The 27,957-nt window shown below is 42.5% G+C and overlaps 1 protein-coding gene across 1 annotated transcript in view; it reads left to right on the top strand.

The window, feature by feature from the left end:
• hsdl2 (hydroxysteroid dehydrogenase like 2) overlaps window positions 1-27,002 on the top strand; it is a 118,599-nt gene extending 91,597 nt beyond the window's left edge. The window contains exons 5-11 of the mRNA XM_068030662.1: window positions 1,113-1,216; window positions 1,784-1,882; window positions 9,262-9,456; window positions 13,957-14,028; window positions 22,376-22,522; window positions 23,336-23,464; window positions 26,334-27,002. Coding sequence (XP_067886763.1) covers window positions 1,113-1,216; window positions 1,784-1,882; window positions 9,262-9,456; window positions 13,957-14,028; window positions 22,376-22,522; window positions 23,336-23,464; window positions 26,334-26,446 — 859 coding nt within the window. The 3' untranslated portion in view covers window positions 26,447-27,002. The remainder of the gene's footprint in view (window positions 1-1,112; window positions 1,217-1,783; window positions 1,883-9,261; window positions 9,457-13,956; window positions 14,029-22,375; window positions 22,523-23,335; window positions 23,465-26,333) is intronic.
• The last annotated feature ends 955 nt before the right edge of the window (window positions 27,003-27,957 follow it).

The following is a 27,957-nucleotide window of genomic DNA, read 5'->3' on the forward strand; positions in this document are numbered from 1 at the left end:
AGGCAATAACACCCGTGAACATCCCCTGTGCTAGTTAACTGCTGCCACCACAGATGAAGCCGTTTACTCTAATCATGTGCCGATTATTGCTGAGGGTGCTTGGAAATTTACAAAGTCACACCCAACTTGTTAAAACATTTTATTGAATGCAGTATTCCGAAAACACTTCAACACTTACTGATGTGTGACATTTTGTTTATCGTTGGCGAGCAGGAGAAAGGAACCATTTCTCACGACTCTTTAAATATTTGAACCTTCAGGAAGAAATAATTAAATGTATGCATACTGATTATTCCTTGAAGTACAATAGAAGAGGACCGTATTTTTTTAGCAGTTGAGAGTCACCTTGATAGTGGAATTGACTGACCTTCCATGGAAACCATGTAATTTTAGAACACCATTTCTTGCAGAAAGTAGTTTCCAGAATATAAAGATTTTCACTACTTTGTAAGTGAAAGCAGGTTCAGTTTAAAACTTGGATCTCTGATGCTGGAGAAATCTTTGTCCCTTGTTGCTAAATCTTGCCCAGTGTCTCAATGTCCTTCTGAAGGCTGGATGATAGGCAGTGTATTTCCTAATGCAAATTATAGATCCAGTAATCCTTAAACACTTGTTCTGATGAATCCCACCCAAGCCTTTTTCCTTATCTATACGTTAACGAAGATCCATTTGGTATTGTATCATAGAATGATGCAGTACAGAAGGAGGCCATTTGACTCATCGTACCTATGCCATCTCTTTGAAAGAGCTATCCACTTCTATTTGGAAGTTCCTATTGAATCTGCTTCCACGAACTGTTCAGGCAATTTATTACCGAATGAGTTCACGTTCATATTATCCTGTTCCACTGTACACTTCAAAAGCACTGAATTGACTCTAATGAGCTTTGGGATGTCTTGAGGTTGTGAAAGGTGCTACAGAAACGCAAACAAAAATGCATAGGCAGGAAGCCCTGATTGGCCCATATTATTTGTTAAAAATAATTTATTTTTAAAAAAAAAAGCTGAGCTTTTGCATCTGTTCATCTTTTGAAAGAGCAGTATGTTCATTTAAATTTGATGATTTGTTTGATTTTGCTATGCCTGTCACCTCATTTCTCTCTCTTTCCCTAGGTCAAAGTTATGTATTCCTTACTTGAAAAAGAGTAAAAATGGCCACATTCTGAACCTGAGTCCTCCGCTGAACATGAACCCGATCTGGTTCAAGAACCACTGTGGTGAGAATGGGGAATATTTCTGTGCTATCACTGTATTCTTCGTGGAGAGAATAGAGAAATTGGGGTTGTTCTAATCAGAGCTGAGGTGTCAAAGGGGAGATTTGGTTGAGGTGTTCAAAATTGCGAAGAATTTTCACAGATAAAATAATGAGAAACTGTTCCCAGTGACAGAGGACACAGATTTATGATAATTGGTTTAAAAAAAAAAAGCCGGAGATGAGATGAGAATTTCTTTTTATGCAGAGAGTTGTTAGAGGCTACAATGTGCTGCCTGAAAGGTGGAAGCGGATTCAGTGGTAACTTTCAAAAGAGAATTGGATAAATATTTGAAAAGGAAAAAAAACTGCAGGGCTATGGTCGAAGAGCATGGGGAGTGGGATTAATTGGATAGCTCTTTCAAAGAACTGGCGCAGATACGATGGGCCGAATGGCCACCTCCTGTGCTGTATGATACTGTGGTTCTTTAGTTGTCTGAACAATGCTAAAGACAGATTTCTTACCTTCTGCCCCAGGTATAAAAGGGGCTGATTAAAGTGCTAATGATCTAAACTGTTCTCTCTCTCTCAGCATACACCATGGCTAAATACGGGATGTCGATGTGTGTTCTGGGTATGGCTGAGGAATTCAAAGGCGAAATTGCAGTTAATGCTTTATGGCCAAAAACTGGTAAGAGCAATTTGATTTTCATTTTTTTTCCAGATAATACAATGTACATTTTTGTGCCTGTTGGAGCTATAGTGAGATAATTAGGTGCCGTCTTTTCAGCTATTTGCATCTTTTCCCCTCCTGAAGATGTTGACTACTTTCTGGGGTAGGGTTCTGTGGCTATCAGGCCCAGTACCTCTCCTCAGTCCCCCATTCTTCTTGTACAAGCTTTGGAATATTGGCCAGCTGTTCAATTACAGGGGTCATCACAGTTGACCCTAATCTGCTGTCCACTTCTTAGGGCGTTAGTGGATTGTCAGTTGGCAGTGGAAATTTTGGACAGTTTTCTCCCTCTGTTCCTGGACGCTGTTGTAATCTTATTTGCAACCCATGTTCACCTTGAGCCCAGAATTGCAGAAACATCTCGCATCAGCTTGGGTGCTGCAAAGGCTATGTTTGATTTCCTAACACAGACGTGATCGTGGACCTGGTTGTTGAAAGGACTGACTGACAACTGAACATAAAGCAAATTGAGCCAAGCATTAAAACGAATGGGTAGACCGCACTGAAGAGTACTCTGCACCGTTCTGGTCTCTAAATATTTTAAGAAAAAGGTTATAGAGATACTGGAGAGGATGCATAAAAGATTTACATAGATAATAGCAGAATTGAGAGTTTATAATTATCTTGAAAAACTGAACAGGCTGGGGCTTTTATCACTACAAAATAGAAAGCTGAGGGATGACTTAGTAGAGATCTTTAAAATATTGACCCAGATTTTGCTGTATTAAGTACAGTGAAATTGTCAGCCTTTGCTGGCATTACTTCTCTGAAACTGACGACAACTTCTGGAGTCTGCACATGTGCAGAATAACGCGGCAATCCATAAGTTGCTGTTGGCGATTCTCCCCTTCTTCAGAATGTGTGCTGTTGAGGATCCCCCAGAATGCAATCAATTAGAATTCATTGAACTGACAAGAACTTCCACTGTTATGCTATTAGCCTTGCTGTAAAAACTCCTGAAAAAAGTTGCACCTTGTTGAATGAACTGTAATTGGATTTTTAAAGGTGTACTAAGTTCATAATTACTGTGAAACAGTCTCACTGGCCCTGAAAGAGTAATTTTATATTTGTTGAACGCCAAATTTCTCCATATATATTTTTGAAATAATTTTTTTGGGTGTTTGTGATATTTTAGCTTCTACCTTAATCCCATGTGTATGTCTTATTTATTTTGTTGTCTGTAAAATTTAAAACTAAAAGTGGTTTTTACTTCCTGGTTTTCTGCCTATGAGAATACTTAATGCTGATAGGCTGCTTACCCTGCATGATGACATCAATGTTGCTGGATGCCTGGAGACCCCTTTTACTTGGCGCTAGATTCAATCTGCCATCAGGAAAGGGGAGATCTGCACCATGGAGATCAGTAGATCTTCGTGGGCAACTTTTTTTTTAGTTCTATCCAAATAAAGGAATTTGATAGGGTAGACATAGAGATGTTTCCGTTTGTGGGGGAATCCAAAACTAGGGTCATAAATGTCAGTCACTAATAAATCCAATGATTCAGGAGAAACTTCTTTTTGGTGAGAATGCAGAACTCTGTCACATGGAGGGGTTGAAGCGAATAACATAGATGCATTTAAGGGGAAGCTAGAAAAGTACATAAGGGAGAAAGGAATTAAAAGATGTGTGGCATTAGATGAAATGGAGTGGGAGGAGGCTCGTATGGAGCATAAACATTGTCAAAGATCAGTTTGGCAGAATGGCCTTTTTGTGCTGGAAATTCTGTGTAATCTAGGTACCTGGATTCAGAAATCATCCAAGATCCATCCTTTTGGGAACAGAAACCCATAAAGTACAACTCTTCCCAATGTTGCACAACTTTCTTAAAATGCATAGCCTGCCCCGACATCTTCAGCAACTTGCCACAACTGCTTAAACCGCTAAAAAGTGATTTGGGTGAATGGAATTGCTCAGGATTCCACACATTAGCGTGGCGTCCCAAGTCCAGCTCCATCTGAGGCGCTGGCTGGATGTATTATGTGTTTTGCCAACTACTGCTGAAGCACATTACTAAATTAACTGCAGCCATGGTGTTTACATAGTGCCATTCTTCCTCATAAAAAATCCCAACAAATGTCTTCTGAAGATAACCTCCTCCACTGTGTTGGGATTAGCCTCCCTCAAAGCAACAATAGTTATCGTGGTGTAGCCAAATCCTTAGTTACTCTCGTCTCAGAAATAAATATTCTTGGCATTTCTCCTTCCTCTCTGTATCCCCAGATGTCAGTATTAGAATCAAAGACCAATTATTGAGCAGACATTCCACTCCCACTTCAAGAAGTTTTAAGCAAAGTGGCAGAGTTGAAAGACTGCTGTCACGAGTCACATGGTGGAATTCAAACCATCCAACACCTGACCTCTGCATCAGTAGGAGGTGGGCTCTTCACTATAGGACTTATATTGGCTTTGGTTGAAGCATTTTTGATTTACACCAAGGTGCATCGTAAGTGTGCTCAGCACTCACCTGAGTGGATGCAACTGTGACAACACTCTGGAAGTTCCACACCACGTAGGCGAAGCAGATTGCTTGAACTCAATGAGCCGCCTCCACTAAACTCAACATCCAACTTGTCTGCCACTGGTGCACAGTGGCTACAATTGTGTACCATCGACAAAATGCGCTGAAGCAACTTTACCAAGGCTGCTTCACCAGCGCCCCCCAAGCCTGTGACTTCTACCATTGAGAAAGACCAGAACAGTAACAACATAGGAACACTGTCACCTCCAGGTTCTTCTCCAAGCCTCACAGTATCCTGACATGGACATATGTCACTGCTTTTTCATTGCTGCTAGCTCAGAATTTTGGAATTTCCCATCTAATTTTTCATTTTATTTTGAACCCTTCAGTTTATTAGTTAGAAAAAGATTGGAGTTGGGGGGAAAAATGGCTGTTTGACTGTGTGGGGCTGGTTGGCCATGTGATGAAACTTCCAGCAATGTGGCTAACTGGACTTGGCAACCCTAATGGAGACCTGCTTGGAATCTCTCAGCTGACCGACCAACACGGAGATTTTTGTTGCTCTTTCCTGTTACACAGAAAATTGGGATTTGGTTCTAGATCCTCTCTTCTGTCCTGGGTTGACCAGAAGATCTGCCAATCAAGTCTACTATATTGCTCACTCCCCTGGGGTTGTGAATCCCTGGAAACCATCTATTGCTATTCTCAAATGAATTAGACCCTCTTTTTGCAGTGAGCCTGGGATGAGTGTCTGTTCAAAGTCCTGTATGAGTAGCAGCATTTCACACACTGGCTTTAATACACATTACTACCACCTCCCCATCCAACCCACTGACTCTCTGGTAATTTTAATCCATTGAGAGTTGGGTTGAACATAATGTAAAACAAACCAAGATCCTTTCTACGAAAAAATGGTCAAAAATTACTAAACATTGAGTCATCTGCAGACAAAGTAGTTTTGACAGAAGAGAGGTCTTGCTAGATGATTGAAAGAAAACCTCGCCACATGTTTCCTTAGTAGTTGGAGTGCAAAAGGATTCAAATACTTGCCCATTTCTATCGTGTCCAGAAGAATTCTACCATGCAGTGGTCAAGTTTCTTAAGTTGATCCAAACTGTTATTTTGAATGTGAAAGCACATGACCTGCACCGGATGAATAAGTGCCATTAAAATTAATGCTTTACCAGTTATTATTCACAATGAGGCTGTGCATTGTGAAAATTTTCTTGATGTATGAGTATTGTGCTTTAGGAATGACAAGTCTGAGCGCTACATTTTGGGCTATGTTGGCCCATTGATGCCTCATGCCTCCAAACCATAGCTGAGATGAATGGCTCACGTGCAGGGAATCGTGTGTTGGAACCCGGGTGCTGCTACTCATAGCTCTGCACTTAGGATGCTCATAAGTTTGTTGCAACTGAACGAGCTTCCTGTCATGTGTTACAGAAATCAGCGAGATGATAAAGGTAGCAATCATTAAATGAAAGATGAAACTAGTGGAGTGCCACAAGGATCAGTCCTAGGGCCTCGATTATTTACTATCTATATTAATGACTTGGAGGAGGGGGCAGAATGTAATATATCCAAATTTGCTGCTGATACAAAAATAGATGGAAGGGCATGTTGTTATGAGGACATAAGGAATCTGCAAGGGGATATAGATAAGTTGAGTGAGTGGGCAAAAACTTGGCAGATGGAGTTGAATGTAGAAAAATGTGAGGTCATGCACTTTGGTAAGAAGAATCAAAAGGCAGACTATTAGTTAAATGGAGAGAGACTCCAAATAAGTACAGCACAAAGGGAGCTGGGTGTTCTTGTGCATGAAACACAAAAGGTTAGCATGCAGGTGCAGCAAGTAGTTAAGAAGGCAAATGGAATTTTGGCCTATATTGCTAAGGGCTTGGAGTTTAAAAATAGGGAAGACTTGTTGCAACTGCACAGGGTGTTGGTGAGGCCGCACCTGGCGTACTCTATACAGTTTTGGTCCCCGTATTTAAGAAAGGATTTACTGGCATTGAAGGCAGTTCAAGAGAGACTCACTCGGCTGATTCCTGGGATGAAGCAGTTGATTTATCAAGAATGGCTAAACAGGTTAGACCCTTATTCATTAGAGTTTAGAAGAATGAGGGGTGATTTTTTTGAAACGTACAAGATTCTGAGGAGGCTTGACTGGGTAGATGTTGAGAAGATATTTCCACCAGTGGGGGAATCACGAACCTGGGGACATAGTTACAGAATAAGGGGACACTCTTTTAAAACTGAGATGCGAAGGAATTTCTTCTCTGAGAGGGTAGTGAATGTCTGGAATTCTCTACCCCAGAGAGTTGTGGCGGCTAGATCACTGAAAGTATTTAAAGAGGAGGTAGATAGATTTTTGAAATATTGGCGAGTTGAGGTCTGGGCAGATCAGCCATGATCTTATTAAATGGCGGGGCAGGCTTGAGGGACCGAATGGCCTATTCCTGCTCCTATTTCTTATGTTCCTATGAGTCAGCCTGATATGATTGAAAAACGTGAGGGATCACTGCAGTGTCATCACTAACCAGTGAGAAAATTATTCAGAACTGAGTGAGAAAAAATCTGATATAATTACAAATTGGCTTTCGTCTAATGGCTGGAGAAAGTGACACCTGTAGATGGCTTCCTGAAATTTGGTCAGTTTTGGTTTCCTTTAGTAGCATCTCAGTCATGTGACATAATTATTCAGCCATGGAATGGACTAAAAGTGGCACCTTCAGTATTGTCCAACAGTGGCTCAACAATTAAAATTTAGGTGCAGTATCAAGTCAAAAGTATTTTTAAATATACATCAATCACATTCAGCAGAGTTTTGAATACATTGTGCTGAATCCAATTTTCTACTGAACAATACAGTCATCTGTCATATTATCAATGAATGTTTTTATTAAAAATAAATGGGAGATTAGTTGAGGGTTCCTCATTTTTCCAGGTATTCTTAATTACATGAAGTCAGACAAAATAAACAGATAATTGGTCAGGATTAAATACTGTGCAGAGTTCTAAAAGTGACTATTTTTATATAGGAAATTGATTTGCAACAGTAATATCAAGGTCATAAATATTATTGATGGGATTAGATAAGGGTGGGAGGAGGCTTGTGTGGAGCAGAAACACTGCCATTGACGTTGGACTGTAAATACTACATAATACTATGTCATTCTGTAAGTATTTATTTTGAATGATCTCTATTAAGGTGTATTTGATTTTGAAAATGTTCTTTAGTTTTCATGTCACAAAGCAGATTACCCCCTTTTTAAAAAAAAAAGTCAATATAATTGTGTGAACACATGTGCAAGTTCATGTCATTCAAGGTAATTGCCTTTGAGATCTAAATGTGGATCTGGACTGTTGTATTTTTTTGGAAATTTTATACATATAAGGTATGTACATGCATACATAAAAATTCGATTCTCTTTGAATACTTTTTATAAGGAACATTCTGCTGTATCTCCCCTAAAGACTTTCCACCATCTAAAGGCACAAATCAGGAGTGTGATGGAATACTGTCCACTTAGCTGGATGAGTGCAATTCTAATAACACTCGAGAAGCTCAACATCATCCATGATAAAGCAGCCCACTTGATTGGCACTCCAGCCATCTCCTTAAACTTTCACTCCCTCCACCATCGGCGCACCATGGCTGTAGTGTGTACTATCTACAAGATGCTGTACAGTAACTTGCCAAGGCTGCTTCAGCAGCACCTTCCAAACCCGCAAATTCCTGGAAGAAAATGGCAGGAGGTGCATGAGGCCAGCACCCCCTCCAAGTCACAAGCCAGGCCGGACTGGAAATATATTGTCGTTCCTTAATGTTTGCTGGGTCAAATCCCTAACAGCACTGCGGGAGCATCTTCATCACACAAGCTGCAGCGGTTCAAGAAAGGTGACTCAGCACCATCTTCTCGAGGGCAACTAGGAATGGGCAATAAATGTTGGCCTTGCCAGCGATGTCCATTGTCCTAGACTGAATTTTTAAAAAAAATAGATGGAGAACGCAGCTGTCTGTCTGCTTTATATATAAACATTTTACGAATGTATGTCACACTACAGGTGTCAGACTTTGCATGAAACATCACAATTCAGAACTGAAAAATCTTTGTGGAAAACTGTATATGAAAACAGGAAGAAAACTAGATATTTCCAACTGTTTTCATGACCTTGAATTAACCTGGGATGGTTTTTGCGATAACAAAGCAACCAAGCAAGTGCCAATCTAGAAGAATGTCCATCAATGATTACCTTCAAACATATTAAGAACTTTAAAAGAAAGGTAGTCTTGCATTTATATTGTGCTTTTCACATCTAGGGGCATCCCAAAGCATTATCTAAATAAATAAATACATTTTACAGCCAATGAAATACTTTTTGAAATGTAATCGGCTCTGTAACCTAGGGAAATGCATATACTTTGCACACAGCAACATCCCACACAGACAGCAATATGACTATGACCAGATAATTTGTTTTCAATCGTTTGTGAGGTAACTGTTGGCCATGACACCGGAGAGAATTCCTCTGCTCCCCTCCTATGAGGACCATCCCACAGCAATGACCACAAGAGGACAGACTAAGTCGTGTTGGCAACTAAACATCACAACTGCACTCCTGATCCCAGATTTACTGCAATAAAGATTACTGGAGACCTGTAATATGTACCCAGCACCCTGCAGTCAAATGGTATCCTGGTTGGTTGTCATTCCATTCTTTTCTTCTTTTCTGGGCATCCAGTAATTTTCTGGGACTGAGCTCCTCTCCCATTGCTAATAGCTGTTATGATCTTACTCTGCAATCGAAAGGAACAAAATTAATCAATTTTTTAAAAATTGTACTGTATGTTAACTCTCTTTACAACTTCCAGCAATTCATACAGCTGCAATGGACATGCTGGGAGGATCGGATGTGAGCAGCCAGTGCAGGAAACCTGACATTATGGCTGATGCTGCCTATGCCATTTTCTGCAAGCCAAAGTCATTTACTGGCAACTTTATAATCGATGAAGAATTCCTCAAAGAACAAGGAATCAAGGATTTTGATGTTTATGCAGTTGATCCAGGTACACACAAGGTTCTTGCAGTTTTTTAACACATTACAAGTAAACTGGCTGCAGCGTTGCCCACAGTCAAAGGGCAAACATTAAATGTTGTTTATACAGGAATAGGCTAAGGGGAGATTGAATAGTTCTTAACATTGAGCAGTTTCGATAGGAGGGAGTGGTTTTGATAAAAGTAGACTATTTCCTCCTGTTTAGGAACTTAATGACATGGAGTTATCAACTTAACATTATCACTGAGCTTGAGGTTATTGGAATTTTTTTGTTTAGAAAGGATTGTTGGGAGTTTGGAATGCTTTGCCATGAGACCAATCCACCCTTTAGAGGAAAGTTGGGTCAATATTTGAAGCGGAGTGAGGGTTATATGTGGAGAATGCAGGAGCAGGTGGCTCAGTTTCAGATTGTTGTTGCTAACAGCTGACCCTTACACAGTGGGATGAATGACCTCCTCCTGTGCTGTAAACCTTTGGTGCTGTGGTTGTAACATGGTGCTGGAGTTGGTGGTGACTTTGGCAACTTGCTCCACAGCACCACTGACTGACCAGAACCTGCAACTGCATCATTACCAGTAACTGTTGACATATGGATTTCCATTTTAAATGCTTAAGTATGCAGTTTCAGTTTAAACATTGGTGCAAAAGTATGACAAGAATTTGTCTTGGAAGTGTGTTCAGTCACAGGATAAATAAAACCAGGCAGGTGCTCCACGTAGATTTAGAAAAGCAGCTCTACAGCTTGATGAGATAACTTTGAATTAAGTTGATAGCAAAGCTTCAAAACATTTATCTTTTCCCAATTTGAGAAAAATTTGTTACATTTTCTTCCTTCCCTCATGCAGCAACCCTTACCTTGAGACCCCAGCTTGGAGGGGGTTCAGGTGAGCTCTTCCCAGACCCCAGCATATGTGTAACTAGACATGATTTCTTCCTGCTTCTTCCCCATCTGTGATAGCTAATACAGGACAGTCTGGGGATTGAACCTTGAACCAAGCTGATCTGCACCTCACCATGGAGTGCACTAACCTAGATAGTCTTCAGGAGGCCAAAGATGGGCGAGCTTACTTTGTGGGGAAGCCAGGGTGTAAATTAATGGCACCAATTTAGGCTGCTTGATTTTATATTCAAGACTATAATTCGTAATTTGTAGATCACCAAGTAATGTGCAAATCCTCACTACAACAATAGCTTGCATTTATATAGTACCTTTAACATAATAAGACATCCCAAGGTGATTTACAGGAGTGTTATCAAACAAACTTGAACATCAAACCACATGAAATATTAGTACAGGTGTCCAAAAGCTTGATTGAAGAGTTAAGTTTCAAGGAATGTCTTAAAGGAGGAAAGAGAGGTTTAGGGAGGAATTCCAGAGCTTGGGACCCAGATATTTGAATGCATGACTGCCAGTGATGGAGTGATTAAAATCGGGGAATGCTTAAGAGGCAAGAATTGGACAAATGCAGATCTTGGAGGATTGTAGCGCTGAGGGAGGTTACAGAGGTTGGGAGAGGTGAGACCATGGAGGGAGTTGAAAACAAGGATGTAAATTTTAAATTTGAAGCATTTCTGAACAGGGAACCAGTGTAGGTCAGTGAGTACAGGGTGATGGGTAAATGGGACTTGGTGCCTGTTAGGACCTGGGCAGTGGAGTTTTGGGTGGGTTCAAGTTTACAGTGAAGTGGGCGTAAAGATACTAAAAGGAACACACTTCACCGTCTTGAAGTTGTCAACAGTGAGTAATCAATGCAGACATCTGGTTTGTAAACTCTTGCTCGACTCGTAAGTGATTTGTGGATACTCCCCTCTCTGTACTTCCAACTGTGGAAGTAGTTGTGAAGCGCAGCAGAAACAAAGGGAACCACTTAAATAGGCCCGTAAGTTATTTTGATAAACCTTAAATCCTTAAACAAAAACAAAATACTGCAGATGCTGGAAATCTGAAATAAAATCAAAAAATGCTGGAAATATTCAGATTTGACAGCATTTGTGGAGAGAGAAACACAGCTAACGTTTCAGGTCGTTGACCTTTCATCAGAACTGAAACATTGGCTGGAATTTAACGTTCAGGCGGTGGCCCCACTCAAAAGTCAGGGACAAGCTCACCTCCACTGGGCTTGGAAGCCACTCTGCTATTTTGCAAGGCCAAGGCCCTTAATTGGCCTTGATAGAGACTCTGCCCCTCTGAGGCAGGAAGTCCAGCCCCCAAGAGCTGCGGCCATCCAGAAGCAGTGGCCACTGTAGTGACTGCACCCAGTGAGTGGAGCCACGATGCAGGTAAGTAGGGATCGGACCTTGCTGGGAACAATCAGCTAGACCCCGGCGAGGCGGGGGTTAGTGGGGTTAGTTTTAGTAGGGACAGTCCATGCTGCTGGGGGTGACCCTCTGTGGGACACAGGGTGCCCAATCAGGACAGCCCCCCCCCAGCCTGCAAGGAGGCCGTCAGGGTGGGCCTCCTTGCTGAAGTGTCCATCCGCCACTGGGAGACTCTTCAGTGGCAATTAATTGGCCGCTTAGGGGGCCTCAATTGGCCTGGGGTGGGTGGACCATTTGTCACCTCCCCTGCCGCTGGTAATATAGCAGCGAGGGCGGGTTGGCAATGGGCATAGCACCCCCGTCTCCCACAGGATTTTACGCCCGTGCTGCCAGGGCTGGGGGGAGTGTAAAATTCCAGCCATTAACTCCATTCCTCTCTCCTGACCTGCTGAATATTATCAGCATTTTCTGTTTTTGTTTCACCTTTAATACTTGTCTCAGCCTTCACAAAGGAGAGGGTTGTTGCAGACATTGTAGTTAAAGAGGAGGAGTGTGAAATATTAGATGTGATGAGCATAATGAGAGAGCAAGTGCTTGAGGGTCTGACATCCATGAAAGTGGATAAATTGCCAGGACTGGATGGATTGCATCCCAGATTGTTGAAGGAAGCCAGGGAGGAAATAGTAGATGCGCTGTGCATCATCTTCAAATCCTCACTAGATACAGGCAAGGTACCAGATGATTGGAGATCTGCGGATGTTGTACCATTGTTTAAAAAGAGTGAGAAGGATAAGCCAGGTAATTATAGGCCAGTCAGTCTGACCTCGGTGGTGGGTAAATTGTTGGAATCTATTCTGAGGGATAGGATAAACTGTCACTTAGAAAGGCACGGATTAATCAGGGATAGTCAGCATGGATTTGTTAGGGGAAGGTCATGTCTTACTAACTTAATTGAGTTTTTTGAGGAAGTAACAAGGAGGATTGATGAGGGTAGTGCAGTGGATGTGGTTTACTGGTCAGTAAAATGCAAGCCCATGGGATACAGGGGAATGTGACAGGTTGGATCCAGAATTGGCTCAGTGACAGGAAACAAAGTGTAGTAGTCGACGGATGTTTTTGTGAATGGAAAGTGGTTTCCAGTGGTGTTCCACAAGGCTCGGTGTTGGGTCCCTTGCTATTTGTGGTATATGTTAATGATTTGGACTTAAATGTGGGAGGCATGATTTGGAAATTTGCTGATGACACAAAAAGCAGCCGTGTAGTTAATAGTGAGGAGGAAAGCTGCGGACTCCAAAATGGTATCAACATTTTGTTTGAGTGGGCAGAAAAGTGGCAAATGGAATTCAATTCAAACAATTGTGAGCTATTGCATTTGGTGGGGGGGGTGGGGGGTGTGCAAATAAAGCGAGGGGATACACAATAAACGGGAGGATATTGAGAGGGGTAGAAGAAGTGAGAGACCTTGGAGTGCATGTCCACAGGTCCCTGAAGGTGGTAGGACAGGTGGATAGAGTGGTGAAGAAGGCATATCGATTGTTTTCCTTTATTGGCCACAGTATAGAATAGAAAAGCAGGGATGTGATGCTGGAACTGTATAGAACGCTGGTTAGGCCGCAGCTGGAGTATAGCGTGCAGTTCTGGTCATCACATTACAGGAAGGACATAATTGCTCAGGAGAGAGAACAGAGAAGATTTACAAGAATGTTGTCAGGGCTTGAAGGTTGCAGCTACGAGGAAAGATTGGATCGGCTCGGGTTGTTTTCCCTGGAACTGAGGAGGCTGAGGGGTGACTTGATTGAGGTGTACAAAATTATGAGGGGCCTAGATACAGTGGACAAGAAGGACTGGTTTCCCCTAGCGGAGAGGTCAATTACCAGGGGACACAGATTTAAGGTGATTGTTAGAAGGATTAGAGGGGACATGAAGGGAAACTTTTTCACCCGGACGGTAGTGGGTGTCTGGAACTCACTGCCGGGAATGGTGGTGGAGGCAGAAACCCTCAATTCTTTTAAAAGGTACCTGGACATGTACCTGAAGTGCGGTAACCTGCAGGGATATGGACCAGGTGCTGGAAGATGGGATTAGTTTGGGCGGCTAGTTTGTTGGGCCAGCGCGGACACAATGGGCTGAATGCCCTCCTTCTGTGCTGTACTTTTTCTATGGGTTCTATGATTCTACTCTTGGAAGAATTTATGAGCCTGACTTAATTATGATGCTATGCATTTGAGTAACCCATGCTGTTTGGTTACAGGACACCCGCTACTTCCAGATTTCTTTTTAGACGAGGAACCAGAGGCCCTTGCCAAGAAGATGCAGGATTATGGTGAGTGTTCCCGAAATTACAACATACAGCATCAACTGCAGTAGATGAACTTATATCCAATAGAATTAAATCCATTGTTACAGTTTGTACTCATCCAGGGCAATTTTGGTTCAAGTAGAAGTCAACAATTCTAACTTTGAAAACTAGTCAGTAAATAAGGACCTAAATTCCTTTTCTTCTATATGCAGATGTTCTTTGCAGTTTAAATACATGCATTGAACTTTGTGTATATTTTATATTGTCAATGATCTGCACTGCAAATCAGAACAGACCGGAATTTGCCAAAGTGGGGCATCTTGCACTGTTGATTCAGTCCCACTTCTCCACAGGTCACAGTTTATCAATGAGTTTTCCCACTTACCAAAACAGTTAATTAAATACTCTAATTGTCCCCAGAATAAAGCACACGGAGCAGCTTTCTTTAATCATCAACAAAATTAACTGTTTATTATAAAACCAAGTCTTAACCAATAATGAAGTAAATTTATATGTGAATTGAGATATTAAAGGTCCTTATTTTTCCCTCGTCCTCATGCAAAGAACAAAGAAAATTACAGCACAGGAACAGGCCCTTCGGCCCTCCAAGCCTGCGCCAATCCAGATCCTCTATCTAAACATGACGCCTATTTTCTAAGGGTCTGTATCTCTTTACTTCCTGCCCATTCATGTATCTGTCTAGATACATCTTAAAAGACGCTATCGTGCCCGCGTCTACCACTCCGCTGGCAACGCGTTCCAGGCACCCACCACCCTCTGCGTAAAGAACTTTTCACGCATATCCCCCCTAAACTTTTCCCCCCTCACTTTGAACTCGTGAGCTCTAGTAATTGAATCCCCCACTCTGGGGAAAAAGCTTCTTGCTATCCACCCTGTCTATACCTCTCATGATTTTGTACACCTCAATCAGGTCCCCCCTCAACCTCCGTCTTTCTAATGAAAATAATCCTAATCTACTCAACCTCTCTTCATAGCTAGCGCCCTCCATACCAGGCAACATCCTGGTGAACCTCCTCTGCACCCTCTCCAAAGCATGTACATCCTTTTGGTAATGTGGCGACCAGAACTGCACGCAGTATTCCAAATGTGGCCGAACCAAAGTCTTATACAACTGTAACATGACCTGCCAACCCTTGTACTCGATACCCCGTCCGATGAAGGAAAGCATGACGTATGCCTTCTTGACCACTCTATTGACCTGCGTTGCCACCTTCAGGGAACAATGGACCTGAACACCCAAATCTCTCTGTACATCAATTTTCCCCAGGACTTTTCCATTTACTGTATAGTTCACTCTTGAATTGGATCTTCCAAAATGCATCACCTCGCATTTGCCCTGATTGAACTCCATCTGCCATTTCTCTGCCCAACTCTCCAATCTATCTATATTCTGCTGTATTCTCTGACAGTCCCCTTCACTATCTGCTACTCCACCAATCTTAGTGTCGTCTGCAAACTTGCTAATCAGACCACCTATACTTTCCTCCAAATCATTTATGTATATCACAAACAACAGTGGTCCCAGCACGGATCCCTGTGGAACACCACTGGTCACACGTCTCCATTTTGAGAAACACCCTTCCACTGCTACTCTCTGTCTCCTGTTGCCCAGCCAGTTCTTTATCCATCTAGCTAGTACACCCTGGACCCCATGCGCCTTCACTTTCTCCATCAGCCTACCATGGGGAACCTTATCAAACGCCTTACTGAACCCCTCCCTCCTGCACCATCTCTCAAGCCACGCATTCATCCTGACTATTCTTTCATTTCTACTCTGACTATCACGTGGCACTGGTAGCAATCCAGAGATTACTACCTCTGAGGTCCTACTTTTTAACTTGGCTCCTAACTCCCTAAATTCTGCTTGTAGGACCTCATCCCGTTTTTTTACCTATATCATTGGTGCCTATGTGCACAACGACAACTGGCTGTTCACCCTCCCCTTTCAGAATGTTCTGCAGCCGATCTGAGACATCCCTGACCCGTGCACCTGGGAGGCAACATACTATTCGGGAGTCTCGTTTTCGACCACAGAACTACCTATCTACTCCCCTTACAATCGAATCCCCTATGACTATAGCCCTTCCACTCTTTTTCCCGCCCTTCCGAACAGCAGAGCCAGCCACGGTGCCATGAACCTGGCTATTGCTGCCTTCCCCTGGTGAGCCATCTCCCTCAACAGTATCCAAAACGGTATACCTGTTTTGGAGGGAGATGACCACAGGGGACACCTGCGCTGCCTTCCTGCTCTTTCTCTGCCTTTTGGTCACCCATTCCCTTTCTCCCTCAGCAATCCTAATCTGCGGTGTGACCAATTCGCTAAACGTGCTATCCACGACCTCCTCAGCATCGTGGATGCTCCAAAGTGAGTCCATCCGCAGCTCCAGAGCCGTCATGCGGTCTAACAAGAGCTGTAGCTGGACACACTTCCAGCACGTGAAGGAGTCAGGGACATCAGCCGTGTCCCTGAGCTCCCACATTGAGCAAGAGGAGCATAACACGGGTCTGAGATCTCCTGCCATTTTTAATCTTAAGCTTAACTTAGTCTTAACTTAGATAAATGAAAAAGGAACGAAAAGTTTTTACCAACCACACGAAAAAAAAATAAATAGAAAAAGCCTTATCTTATCTGCACACCACCGAGTCCTTTTTTTTTGGTTAGTGGAGGAGGGCGGGTGGGAGACACTACAGGTGTAGTGTCTCGGGTTCAGCCGCTGCCCAAATATATAGGACTTACTTACTCAGCTGCCACCTCGCTCTCCCTGTCGCCGCTGCAAAAAGAAACTGCCGAAACAAAAAGGTAAGTTTATATAAGTTGTAAACTCACTTACCCAGCTGCCACCTCGCACACGCACATACGTCCAAAAACTGGTTAACCAGGAAAAAAAAAACAGATTTTTGTTTAGAGCTGTTTCATAGGAATGAAAGGACTATCATAATCAGGAAGGTTTGGCGAGGTGTCCCAAAGTCGAATAGTTGGCTGCCACTTGAAGTCTTTCCAGGTGAGGTTAATGAACAGTCTGTGATGGGTGGGTGTTCGAAGAAGTTCAACGGTAGAAGGCTTCACATAAGGTCTTCCATCAGGGGTTTAGCAATGAGGATGATCTTGGGTCTTAGAGCAACAGCATAGCAGTAAAAGGTTTCTTCAAATATTCAGGATTTCTTAAAACACAGGAGGCAACAAGAACCACACTTCACACAGGGATTCTTTACAGAAGTAATGCTTATTCTGGGTCGTCTTCTGATCTCCAGGTAGGTCAAAATCAAATTTCAAATGCCTGTTTTTGTCCAAATCCACCGCCTTTTTAAAGGTCCAGAGTGAAACCAAAACCTTCCTATGCAGGTCACGTGTCCAGACATCGAGTCTCTCTTATCAAAGAGTAGCTTTGAGGAGGTCAAACCCCTTGCTGGTTTCCTTGAAATGACAGGCTTTCCTGTCCTTGTTTACAAATTCAGCTTTTTGGAGGTGTCTCAATGTCCACTGAAAATCCTTTTTCAGTTTTTAAAAACACAGAATTCTAAGTTTTTAATACAAAACAAAGCCTTGTAACAATTACCAGCCCTAACTTTCTGAGGTAAGTTTAATAGGTAATTATTGGACAAATCCAGCAAGTTCATAAAAATAACAGGGTGGTAGAGGGCGAGATACTATTGGTGTGAAGCAATTAGCAGAAGTGTAAATTGTCAAGCAAGTTCTGGATTTACACAAGTCGCAGCACATATCTTCAACCCTTGAACTCGCTGGCTGTTTTTGTGCTATAATGACAGCATGAGCCGTTAATTTGCTGTTATTTTTCTCATAAGGTTTGGCCCCAAATTTTTGATGGTTACTTTATTATAGTAACATTCGTTTTTCAAGTTTCTTTATTTTATTAATACCCAGAATTTGGTTAATTAATTGTAAGCCATTGCAACTCTCAGCCACAAAGGCCAGGTGTCTCTTTCTTCTTATTGTTGCTGCATGTGGATTGATGGGCAATGGACAGGGTTAATTATGTTCTCCTGATTATGGAGTGGTTCACCCCAATGAGACCCAGTCATAGAATCATAGGAGGTTTAAGGCACAGAAAGAGGCCACTTGGCTCATTGTGTCTGTGCCGGCCAAAAAATGATCCACCCATTCTAATCCCACCTTCCAGCATTTGGTCCATAGCCCTGCAGATTACGGCACTTGAAGTGCATATCCAGACTCCTTTTGAATGAGTTGAAGGTTTCTGCCTCAATTCCCTTTTCAGGCAGTAAGTTCCAGATCCCCACCACCCTCTGGGTGAAAATGTTTTTCCTCATCTCCCCTCTAATTTTTCTACCAATCACTTAAAATCTATGCCCCCTCATCCCTGACCTCTCTGCTAAGGTGAATAGGCCCTTCACCTCCACTGTATCCAGGCGCCTCACCATTTTATACATCTCAATCAAATCTCCCCTCAGCCTTCTCTGTTCCAAGGAGAACAACCACAGCTGATGCATTCTTTCCTCATAGCTGCATTTTTCCAGTCCTGGCAACATCCTTGTAAATCTCCTGTGTACCCTGTCGAATGCAATTACATCCTTTCTGTAATGAGGTGACCAGAACTGCACACAGTACTCAAGTTGTGGCCTAACCAATGATTTATACAGTTCCAACATAACCTCCCTGCTCTTATATTCTATACCTCGGCTAATAAAGGAAAAGATTCCATATGCTTCTTAACTACCTTATCAACCTGTCCTGCAACCTTCAGGGATCTGTGGACATTCACTCCATGGTCGCTCACTTGCTCTACACTTCAGTATTTTCCCATTTATTGTGTATTCCTTGGCCTTGTTTGACCTCCCCAAATGCATCACCTCACACTTCTCTGGGTTGAATTCCATTTGCCACTTTTCTGCCCTTCTGACCAGACCATCAATATCTTCCTGCAGTCTCCAGCTATCCTCCTCACTATCTACCACACGGCCAATATTTGTGTTGTCTGCAAACTTCTTGATCATGCCCCCTACATTTACGTCCAAATCGTTAATATATACCACAAAAAGGAGGGGACCCAGTACTGAGCCTTGCAGAACGCCACTGGAAACAGCCCTCCAGTCGCTAAAACAGCCCTCCACTAGCTGGAACAGCCGTTAACAATTACCCTTTGTTTCCTGCCACTGAGCCAATTTTGTATCCACCTTGCTGCATTTCCTGGATCCCATGGGATTTTTTAAACCAGTCTGCCATGTGGGACCTTGTCAAAAGTCTTGCTAAAATCCATGTGGACCACATCAACTGCACTACCCTCATCTATCTTCCTTGTTATATCTTCAAAAAATTCTATCAAGTTGGTCAAACAAGATCTTCCTTTAACAAATCCATGCTGACTATCTTTGATTAACCTGTGCCTGCCTTTCTAAGTGACAGTTTATCCTGTCTCCCAGAATAGATTCCAATAATTTGCCCACTACTGAGGTTAGACTGACTGGCCTGTAATTATTCGGTCTATCCTTCGCTCCCTTTTTAAACAGAGGTACAACGTCTGCAGTTCTCCAATCCTCCACCACACCTGTATCCAGTGAGGACTGGAAAATGATGGTCAGACTCTCTGCTATTTCCTCTCTTGCTTCTTTTAACAGCCTTGGGTATATTTCATCTGGCCTGGTAATGTATCAACTTTTGAGGATGTTAAACCCATTAATACTTCCTCTCTCCCTATGTTTATCACATCCAATACTTCACACTCCTCCTCCTTAACTACAATATCTGCATCATCTCCCTCTTTTGTGAAGACAGACACAAAGTGTTCATTAAGAACAATACCAACATCTTCCACCCCTACACATAGGTTATCTTTTTGGTCTTTTATGGGCCCTACTCTCTCCTTAGTTATCCTCTGACTCTTAATGTATTGATAAAACATCTTTGGGTTCACCTTGATTTTGCTTGCCAAAATTCTTTCATGCCCTCTCTTTGCTTTCCTAATTTCCTTTTTGATTTCACCTCTCCACTTTCCATTCTCCTCTCGGCTTTCTGTACTGTTGAGTTCTCGGTCTCGGACATAAGCTTTCCTTTTCTGCCTTATCGCACCCTGGAAGCTCCTTGACGTCCATGGAGCTCTAGATTTGGCCGCCCCACCCTTTTTCTTTGTGGGAACATGTTTACTCTGAATCCCTTGAATCTCCCCTTTGAATGCCTCCCACTGTTCTGACACTGATTTACCTTCAAGTAGCTGTTTCCAGTCCACATTCGCTAAATCACTCCTCAGTTTAGTAAAATTGGCCTTTCCGCAATTGATAACGCTAACTCCTGTTCTATCTCTGTCCTTTTCCATAACTACGTTAAAACTGACTGAATTATGATCACTACCACCAAAATGCTCTCCCACTGCCACTCCTTCCACCTGCCCATTTCCTAAAATTCCATCTAAAACTCCGCCCTCTCTTGTTGGACTTGCTACATACTGGGCAAATAAGTTGTCCTGAATGCACCTCAAGAATTCTGCTCCCTCTATTCCTTTCACACTAAAACATCCCAGTTAATATTGGGGTAGTTAAAATCCCCTATTATTACTGCCCTATTGTTCCTGCACTTCTCAGAGATTTGCCTACATATCTGCTCTTCTGTCTCCCTCTTCCTGTTTGGGGGTCTGTAGTACACTCCCAGCAGTGTGATTGCCCCTTTTTTGTTCCTTAACTCAATCCATATGGCCACATTTGATGAACATTTTAACATATCATCCCTCCTCACAGCTGTAATAGTTTCCTTGACCAAAATTGCCACTCCCTCTCCTTTCTTATCCCCCTATCTAACATGTCTGAAAACCCTGTAATCAGGAATGTTGAGCTGCCATTCCTGTCGCTCCTTAAGCCATATTTCTGTAATAGCTATAATATCGTACTGCCACATGTCTATCTGTGCCCTCAGCTCATCTGCTTTATTTGCTATACTCCTTGCATTGAAATAGATACCCTTGAGCACTGCCAAACTCTTTTTTTTTATTTTCTAACCTTTGTTTCCTCTGGCTTCCAGACTCATCCATTAACTTTCTGCCTTCCATTTTCATTTCTGATTTTGTCCCAACTGAATCTACCCTCAGATCCCTATCTCACTGCCAAACTAGTTTAAACCCTCCCCAACTGCACTAGCAAAACGTCCCGCAAGGAACTCAGTCACGGATCTGTTCAGTTGCAACCTGTACAGCCCCATCTCCCCCAGAGCCGGTCCCAAAGTCCAAGGAATCTAAAGCCCTCCCTCCTGCACCATCTTTCCAGCCGTGCATTCATCATTCAATCCTAGGGGTAGAGTCAACATGTGCACGTGAGATTACTTGATGAGCTTGAGCCTGGAGCCTAACAGAAGAGCTCCCCACACTTGTATTAGAGCTGCTGGATCTTACCATCTCCTCCTGATGTCAGTCATTTTCTGTAAAACTGGTTGTATATAGGGTGAACCACCATATATGAACATGAGATTCACAGTGTCTCGACAGCTCTTGAGACGTTCAGATGGTAGGTAATATTGTTCATCTACCACAGATCTTGATTTTGTTATTTGAGTGTACTTATTGCTGGTACTAGTCTTATTTTCTCAGTAGAGCTTGATGATACAAACTGTTTAGTAATCAGTCTACAGCTCCATGATTATTATTGAATCATACAGCAGAGAAGAAAGCCATTCAGACCATTATGCCTGTGCCAGCTCTTTGAAAGAGCTATTCAAATATTCCCACTCCACTGCTCTTTCCCCATAGCCCTTCAAGTATATATCCAATTTCCTTTTGCAAATCCCTATTGAATCTGTTTCCATCACTCTTTCAGGCAGTGCATTCTAGATCATCATAACTTTCTGTGTAAAAAGAAATTCTCATCTCCCTTCAAGTTCTTTTGCCACTTACCTTAAATCTGTGTCCTCTGGTTACCGAACATTTGGACACTGGAAATGGTTTCTCCTTATTTGTTCTATGAAAATCCTTGATAATTTTGAACACCTCTGTTGAATCTCCCCTTAACTTTCTCTGCTCTAAGAAGAACAATCCCACCTTCTCTTGTCTCTCCACATAACTTCAATCTCTCATCCCTGGTACCATTCCACTAAATCTCCTGGGCACCCTCTCCAAGGCCTTACCATATTTCGTAAAGTGTGATACCCAGAGTTGGACACAATATTCCAGCTGGGGCCAAACCAGTGTTTTTTAAATGTTTTGCATAACTTCCTTGCTTTTGTACTCTATGCCTCTATTTAAAAAGCCAAGGATCCTGTATGCCATTTTTTAAGAACCTTATCAACTCATCCTGCCACCTTCAAAGATTTGTGTGTTAATATATCAATGGTGTGACTCCATTAGCTGCATTAACGGAGCAGAATTCTAGACATTAACTACATATTTTGTTGCAGGTGCAACTCCTAAGTTTCAATCAGGAAAGCAACAGGTTTCAGGAGCAGCTGAGGGACCTGTTGCTGAGACTTTCAAAGCTATCGAGGGATCACTCACTACTGACGTGGTGAAATCCACCGGAGGCGTCTATCAGTTTGAATTGTCCGGTAAAGTTACTTCTGTAAATTTAACGTATTTACACGGAGTGTTGGAAGAAAATTTAATTCTCTGTTCCAGTTACCTTTGGTTCAAAAAATCAAATAGAATATTTTAACTCCCTTGTGCGTGGACACCAGGCTCACCTTCCCCAAGCCCCATTCTGATTCCCTCCTGAATCAATCCTGCTTGCATTTAGTTATTGAAGTGTTTTAGCTGACCCCACAGTTAGTCTCGATTAATCCCAGACACCTCTGCTCCTTCCCCATAGCCCTGCAAACTTTTTCTTTTATTCATCCAGTTTCCTTTGAATCATACTATTGAATCTGCTTCCACCATCCTTTCGCGTAGTGCGTTCCAGATCATCATAACTCGTCACATTAAAAAAAAATTCTTCCCTGATTTTCTTGACAATCACCTGAAATCTGTCATCTCTGGAAATAGCTGGGAGATTCTGCAGAATTTAATGCTCTCATGCAAAATGGTGATAAATTGGGTGGCCTCACTTCAAATCTCTTAAGGTTTTCATTGTTGCTCTTCCCTTTCACGACCGAACTCTCGTTAATACACTGGGGCCCCGCTATAACGCGGTCCGTTACAGGTTGGAACTGGAACAGGAAATAGCTTTCACTTTAGCACCATACCTACTTATTTGATCCACAGTTACATGAATCCGTGAGGCTATAAAGACGCACTCCTGGAATCGCTGAATCATTTTTCTTCAGCTTTAACCTGCTTGGAAGGTTTTTACTGACAGTGTACAGTTCATATTGAAATGCTCTCATTTGCTCTTTTAATTGCATCTTTATGATTTGCGTAAGCAGGTGATCACCCAGGAACCTGGTACATCGATCTAAAGAATGAAAATGGCAGCATTGGGCATGGAAACTTCCCTGGGAAGGCAGATGTACTGATGAGCATGAGTAGTGAGGACTTTGTGAAAATGTTTGCAGGTGAATCATTATAGGAATAAGCCATTCAGTCCCTTGAGCTGGTTCCACCATTTACTGAGATCATGGCTGATCTATATCTCAATTCTCATCTTAACTGCCTTCATTCTGTAACCCCGGATACCCTTGCCTGACAACAACAGCGGCTTGCATTTATGCAACGCCTTTAATGTTGTAAGACATCCCAAGGCGCTTTGCAGGAGCGTTGTCGGACAAAATTTGGCACCAAACCACATAAGGGCAGGTGACACCTTGATACACCTTAATAAGGTGTATGGGAGGTTTTCTTGTTCAAACTGAAATTCATTTAAGTGAATAATTGATGAGGTGATCCTTGTATCATTGTATTTGTGCAATTATTAGCACAGGAGGCTATTCAGCCCATCGCTCCTGTGTCAGCTCTTTTGTGAATCTATCCAATTAATCCCACTCAGTTGTCATTTCCCCAGAACCCAGCAAATGTTTTCCCTTCAAGTACTTATCCAATTCCTTTTGAAAGTTACTATTGAATCTGTTTCCACCACTTTTTTAGCTCGTGCCTTTCAGAGCATCATAACTCGTTGAGTAAAAAAAAAGTTTTTGAATGTCACCTCTGGTTCTTTTGCCAATCAATCAAGCCAAGTCCAAGCTTCTCTAAAGAAAACAAACGGAGCTTTTTAAGAGAGACTAAATTTGTTTAAGATGGGCATCATTTTTGTGGGCCTCCTCTGAATCTTTTCCAAAGCCTCATTTATCACCCACCATCTGAGGCGACTAAAGCTGGGCACAGTATTCTAAATGTGGACTTGTACAAGGGCACTAGCATGGACTGGTTGGACCGAATGGCCTGTTTCTGTTCCATGTAAAATGATGTGTTTTCTTTTGTACTGAATGGTCTTGTTAATATAACCTAATGGCCCACGTGCTGTGGATTGGTCATAACCTTTCCGGAATTATGAACGATAATATCAAGATCCTCTTCTTTCAACTGATTTCAGTCCTGTTTGGGTCGCCAACTCTGGCCATATTCCATGACATGCTGCCTCCAGCTGCTCCATCTGGTCAAACAGTCTTGAGTCCTATCCCTAATTCGTTTAAAACTAATCAACCAAAGGAAATACACTTTTTTTCATACACATATGATTCTTTTCTCTCTGTGTTGTTTGGGAATCAATCTTTAATCCCTGGACACTTCAGGGCAATCCTGGAGGGTTGGCAACCCCAATTCTCTTCCATGTAAACCACTGAACTCTGAAGCTCAGCAATCTTCCTGTGGGGAAGAAATGAATAAAAGCTTACTGATATTCCCAAGAAGAGGATGGGAAAATTAATGGAGTGGTTGGGATGGGGAGAAAGTCATCCCAATGGTGCTTTCACTTATCTCTTATGGGCCTGGCTGTGTCAGAGACATGGAAGCAGATGTTGCTGTTGAAGCATGGTCTGGTCTGGGAAAAGTAAGAGAATTGAGAGAAAAACAGAGGCAGGTTCACTCTCAAAAAGTTAAACCGCAGCAGAGCTGAGTGTTCGCTCCTGCACACAACATTCTACAACAACAGCTTGTATTTATATAGCACCTTTAACACATTCAAGTTTCCCAGGGTGCTTCACAGGAATATTATCAAATGAAATGTGACACTGAGCCACATGGAGATACCACACTCCATAAACTTGAGCTCATCCAAAACCCCACTCGCGCCAAGTCCCTTTCACCCATCACGCCTGTGCTTGCTGACCTGCGTTGGCTCCTGGTTCAGCAGTGCCTTGATTATAAAATTATCATTCTCATGTTCAAATCCCTCCATGGCCTGGCCACTCCCCATCTCTAATCTCCTCAAGGAGAGGCAGAGAGGCCTTGTGAGCGAATTTCAGAACTTAGGATCTTGGCAGCTGGAGGCACAGCTGCCTAAGGTGCATTGATTAAAATCAGGGATGGGCAAGAGGCCAGAATTAAGAGCTTGGAGATCACAGTGGGGCTTGAGGAGTGTGGAAGATGGGAGACTAGCCAGGAATGCATGAGAATAGTCAATTCTAGAGGTAGCAAAGGCGTGGCTGAGGTTTTCAGCAGCAGATGAACTGAGGCAGAGGTGGAGTCAGGCGATGTTACGGAGGTGGAAATAGGTGGTCTTCGGTATGGCGCAGATATGTGGTTAGATGTTCATCTCCGTGTCAAATCCAACACCAGGGTTGCCAACAGTCTGGTTCAGCCTCAAACAGTTGCCAGAGAGAGTGATGGAGTCGGTGGTAGGGAATGCAGTTTGCCCAATATTTAATTGATATTGAATGAAAATTCTCGAGGAATAGAATTGAAAAGCATTAAAGTTATGCTAAATTTGTATAGAACCTTGATTAGACCACACGTGGTGCACTTCCCTGAGGAAGGTGCAAAAAAGATTCACAAAGATGATACCAGAACCGAGGGGTTACAATTAACAGGGAAGATTGAACCGGCTGGGGCACTTTTCTGTAGAAATGAAAAGGCTAAAAGGTAGCTTAAAATTATGAAGTGTTTGATCGTGTAGAGGTGGAGTTGATGTTTCTGTTTGTGGTAGGTCTTAAATATATGTTAGTCACTAATAAATCCAATAGGAAATTCAGGAGAAACCTTTTTACGCAGAAAGTGGTGAGAATGTGGAACTTGGTGCCACAGGGAGTAGTTGAGACAAATCGTGTAGAAGCATTTAAGGGAAAGCTAAATGATTCCACTTGGGAAAACGTAATGGCAGGTCGTGCTGATAGAGTAGCATGAAGTAAAGGGGGGAGGGTGGAAGAGGCTCAAGTGGAGCATAAACACTGGCATTGAGCAGTTGGACCTGTTTCTGTGTTATACATTCTGTGTAATGATTCAAGTTCATTTTTGTTCATTTGTAAAGCATCATCTCTCGCTTTGTTCCAGGTAAAATGAAACCAACCTTGGCGTTCATGTCTGGAAAGCTGAAGATAAAAGGAGACATGTCGCTAGCCATCAAATTGGATAAGCTGATGACACAGCTCAAGCCCAAACTTTAACTCTGACCAGCACGACAATCAGTTTCTTATGCGACCAATGCAGAATAGAATAAACCTTTCAAATACTGATCGATTTTATAACTTGCTGCAGGAATATCACTACTTACCATTTTATTCCTGTCCATTTAATTTATTTTTCCAAATATTTGACACTAAAAATTCAGCCTGAAGAATGCAGTTCTGCAGTGGGGTGGGTAAAATTGGAATTTCAAAATGAAACATTTAATGTTAATTACTAAGAGAATCCCAGTAGAGAGTTTGAATTAACTGTGCTTCACTCATCCTTGTATCTGACTTTCAAAGAGGATGGTGAAGGAATGTTTGGAGATTACATGAAGTGATTAAGATTGTTTATGGTGGGTGCCTGCCTTCGTTAAGCATGCCTTTGTTAAACCAGTCAACAGGTCTGAGTTCATTGCTATTTTGGCAGTTTGAAGGGGCCGACAGTGTAACTGTGTGTTTTAACAAGCACATTTTCCTTTTTCATTTTATGAATTGTCATACATAATAGTCATGAATTCAACATAAATATCGATAAAACATTAATTTTAATTAATGTCACAAGAATAATTGGTATTTATTTTCACTTGATAATGTAGTTTGATTTATTTTTACAAAGTGACTCCTGACAACACAGTCCATCATCAGAGCGCTCCCAGTTTCGCACATGCGCAGAGACTCTTGCTGCCAGTATGGTGCTGCGCATGCGCAGCCTTCGTCAGCACCCGGCTTGCCGCGTGAACACGACGAATTTGCGTATGCGCGCACACCAGGCATTCGTCGATCGTCACTCCCAGTCTCGCCACTTCGCCTCACTCAGCTCCCTGCCGCTTATGGTCCCCGCTCCGTCCCGCGATCGCAGCCATTTTTCCCCATACGGGAGAAGCATGGAAGAGAGAGAGTGACAAGATAGGCGCGGGAGGGAGCAGCCGAGGGGGGGGGGGGGGGGGAAGAAGGGGCAAGGCCATGGATTCTGTTGTAATGCACACACATTCCTGTACATGCAGCTATCCTGGAGCTGAAGACTAAACACAAAGTTCACTGAAGTGATGTTGGATCAAGTTGTTGATTTGGCTCTTATTACAGCACAGAAGCCAGTGTTCATGCTGAACATGCGCTTCCAGGATTTATGTGTTCCAACTTCCAAAATGTTAGAAATCTCTTTTTAAAATGCTCACTGGTTTCAAATTCGGGTTTGTGTCCCGAAATAATAGTCAATAAAATTCATGAAACAACCCGTTGTGAAGAGTGGGGACCAGAAGGCCATTTTGGTTTCATTTGTTTTCGTTTTTGTGATATATTGAGCAGTGCCATCGTTGCTCCTGGCAGCTGCCAAAAACTTCACAGACAGTGACGTTTCAGTGCATGAGGCTACATTTGTGCATGTGCAAGTACTGCGCCACCTAGTGGTTACATTGTCAGCAAACACAGCCTTATTTTTCACCACTCTCTTCCTCACTTCGAGGTTCCAGCTCGTGATCTTGTCTGTGACTGCATCTGATTTTGTGTGT

This window comes from Heterodontus francisci, chromosome 4 (genome assembly GCF_036365525.1).
Source record: "Heterodontus francisci isolate sHetFra1 chromosome 4, sHetFra1.hap1, whole genome shotgun sequence".
NCBI lineage: Eukaryota > Metazoa > Chordata > Chondrichthyes > Heterodontiformes > Heterodontidae > Heterodontus > Heterodontus francisci.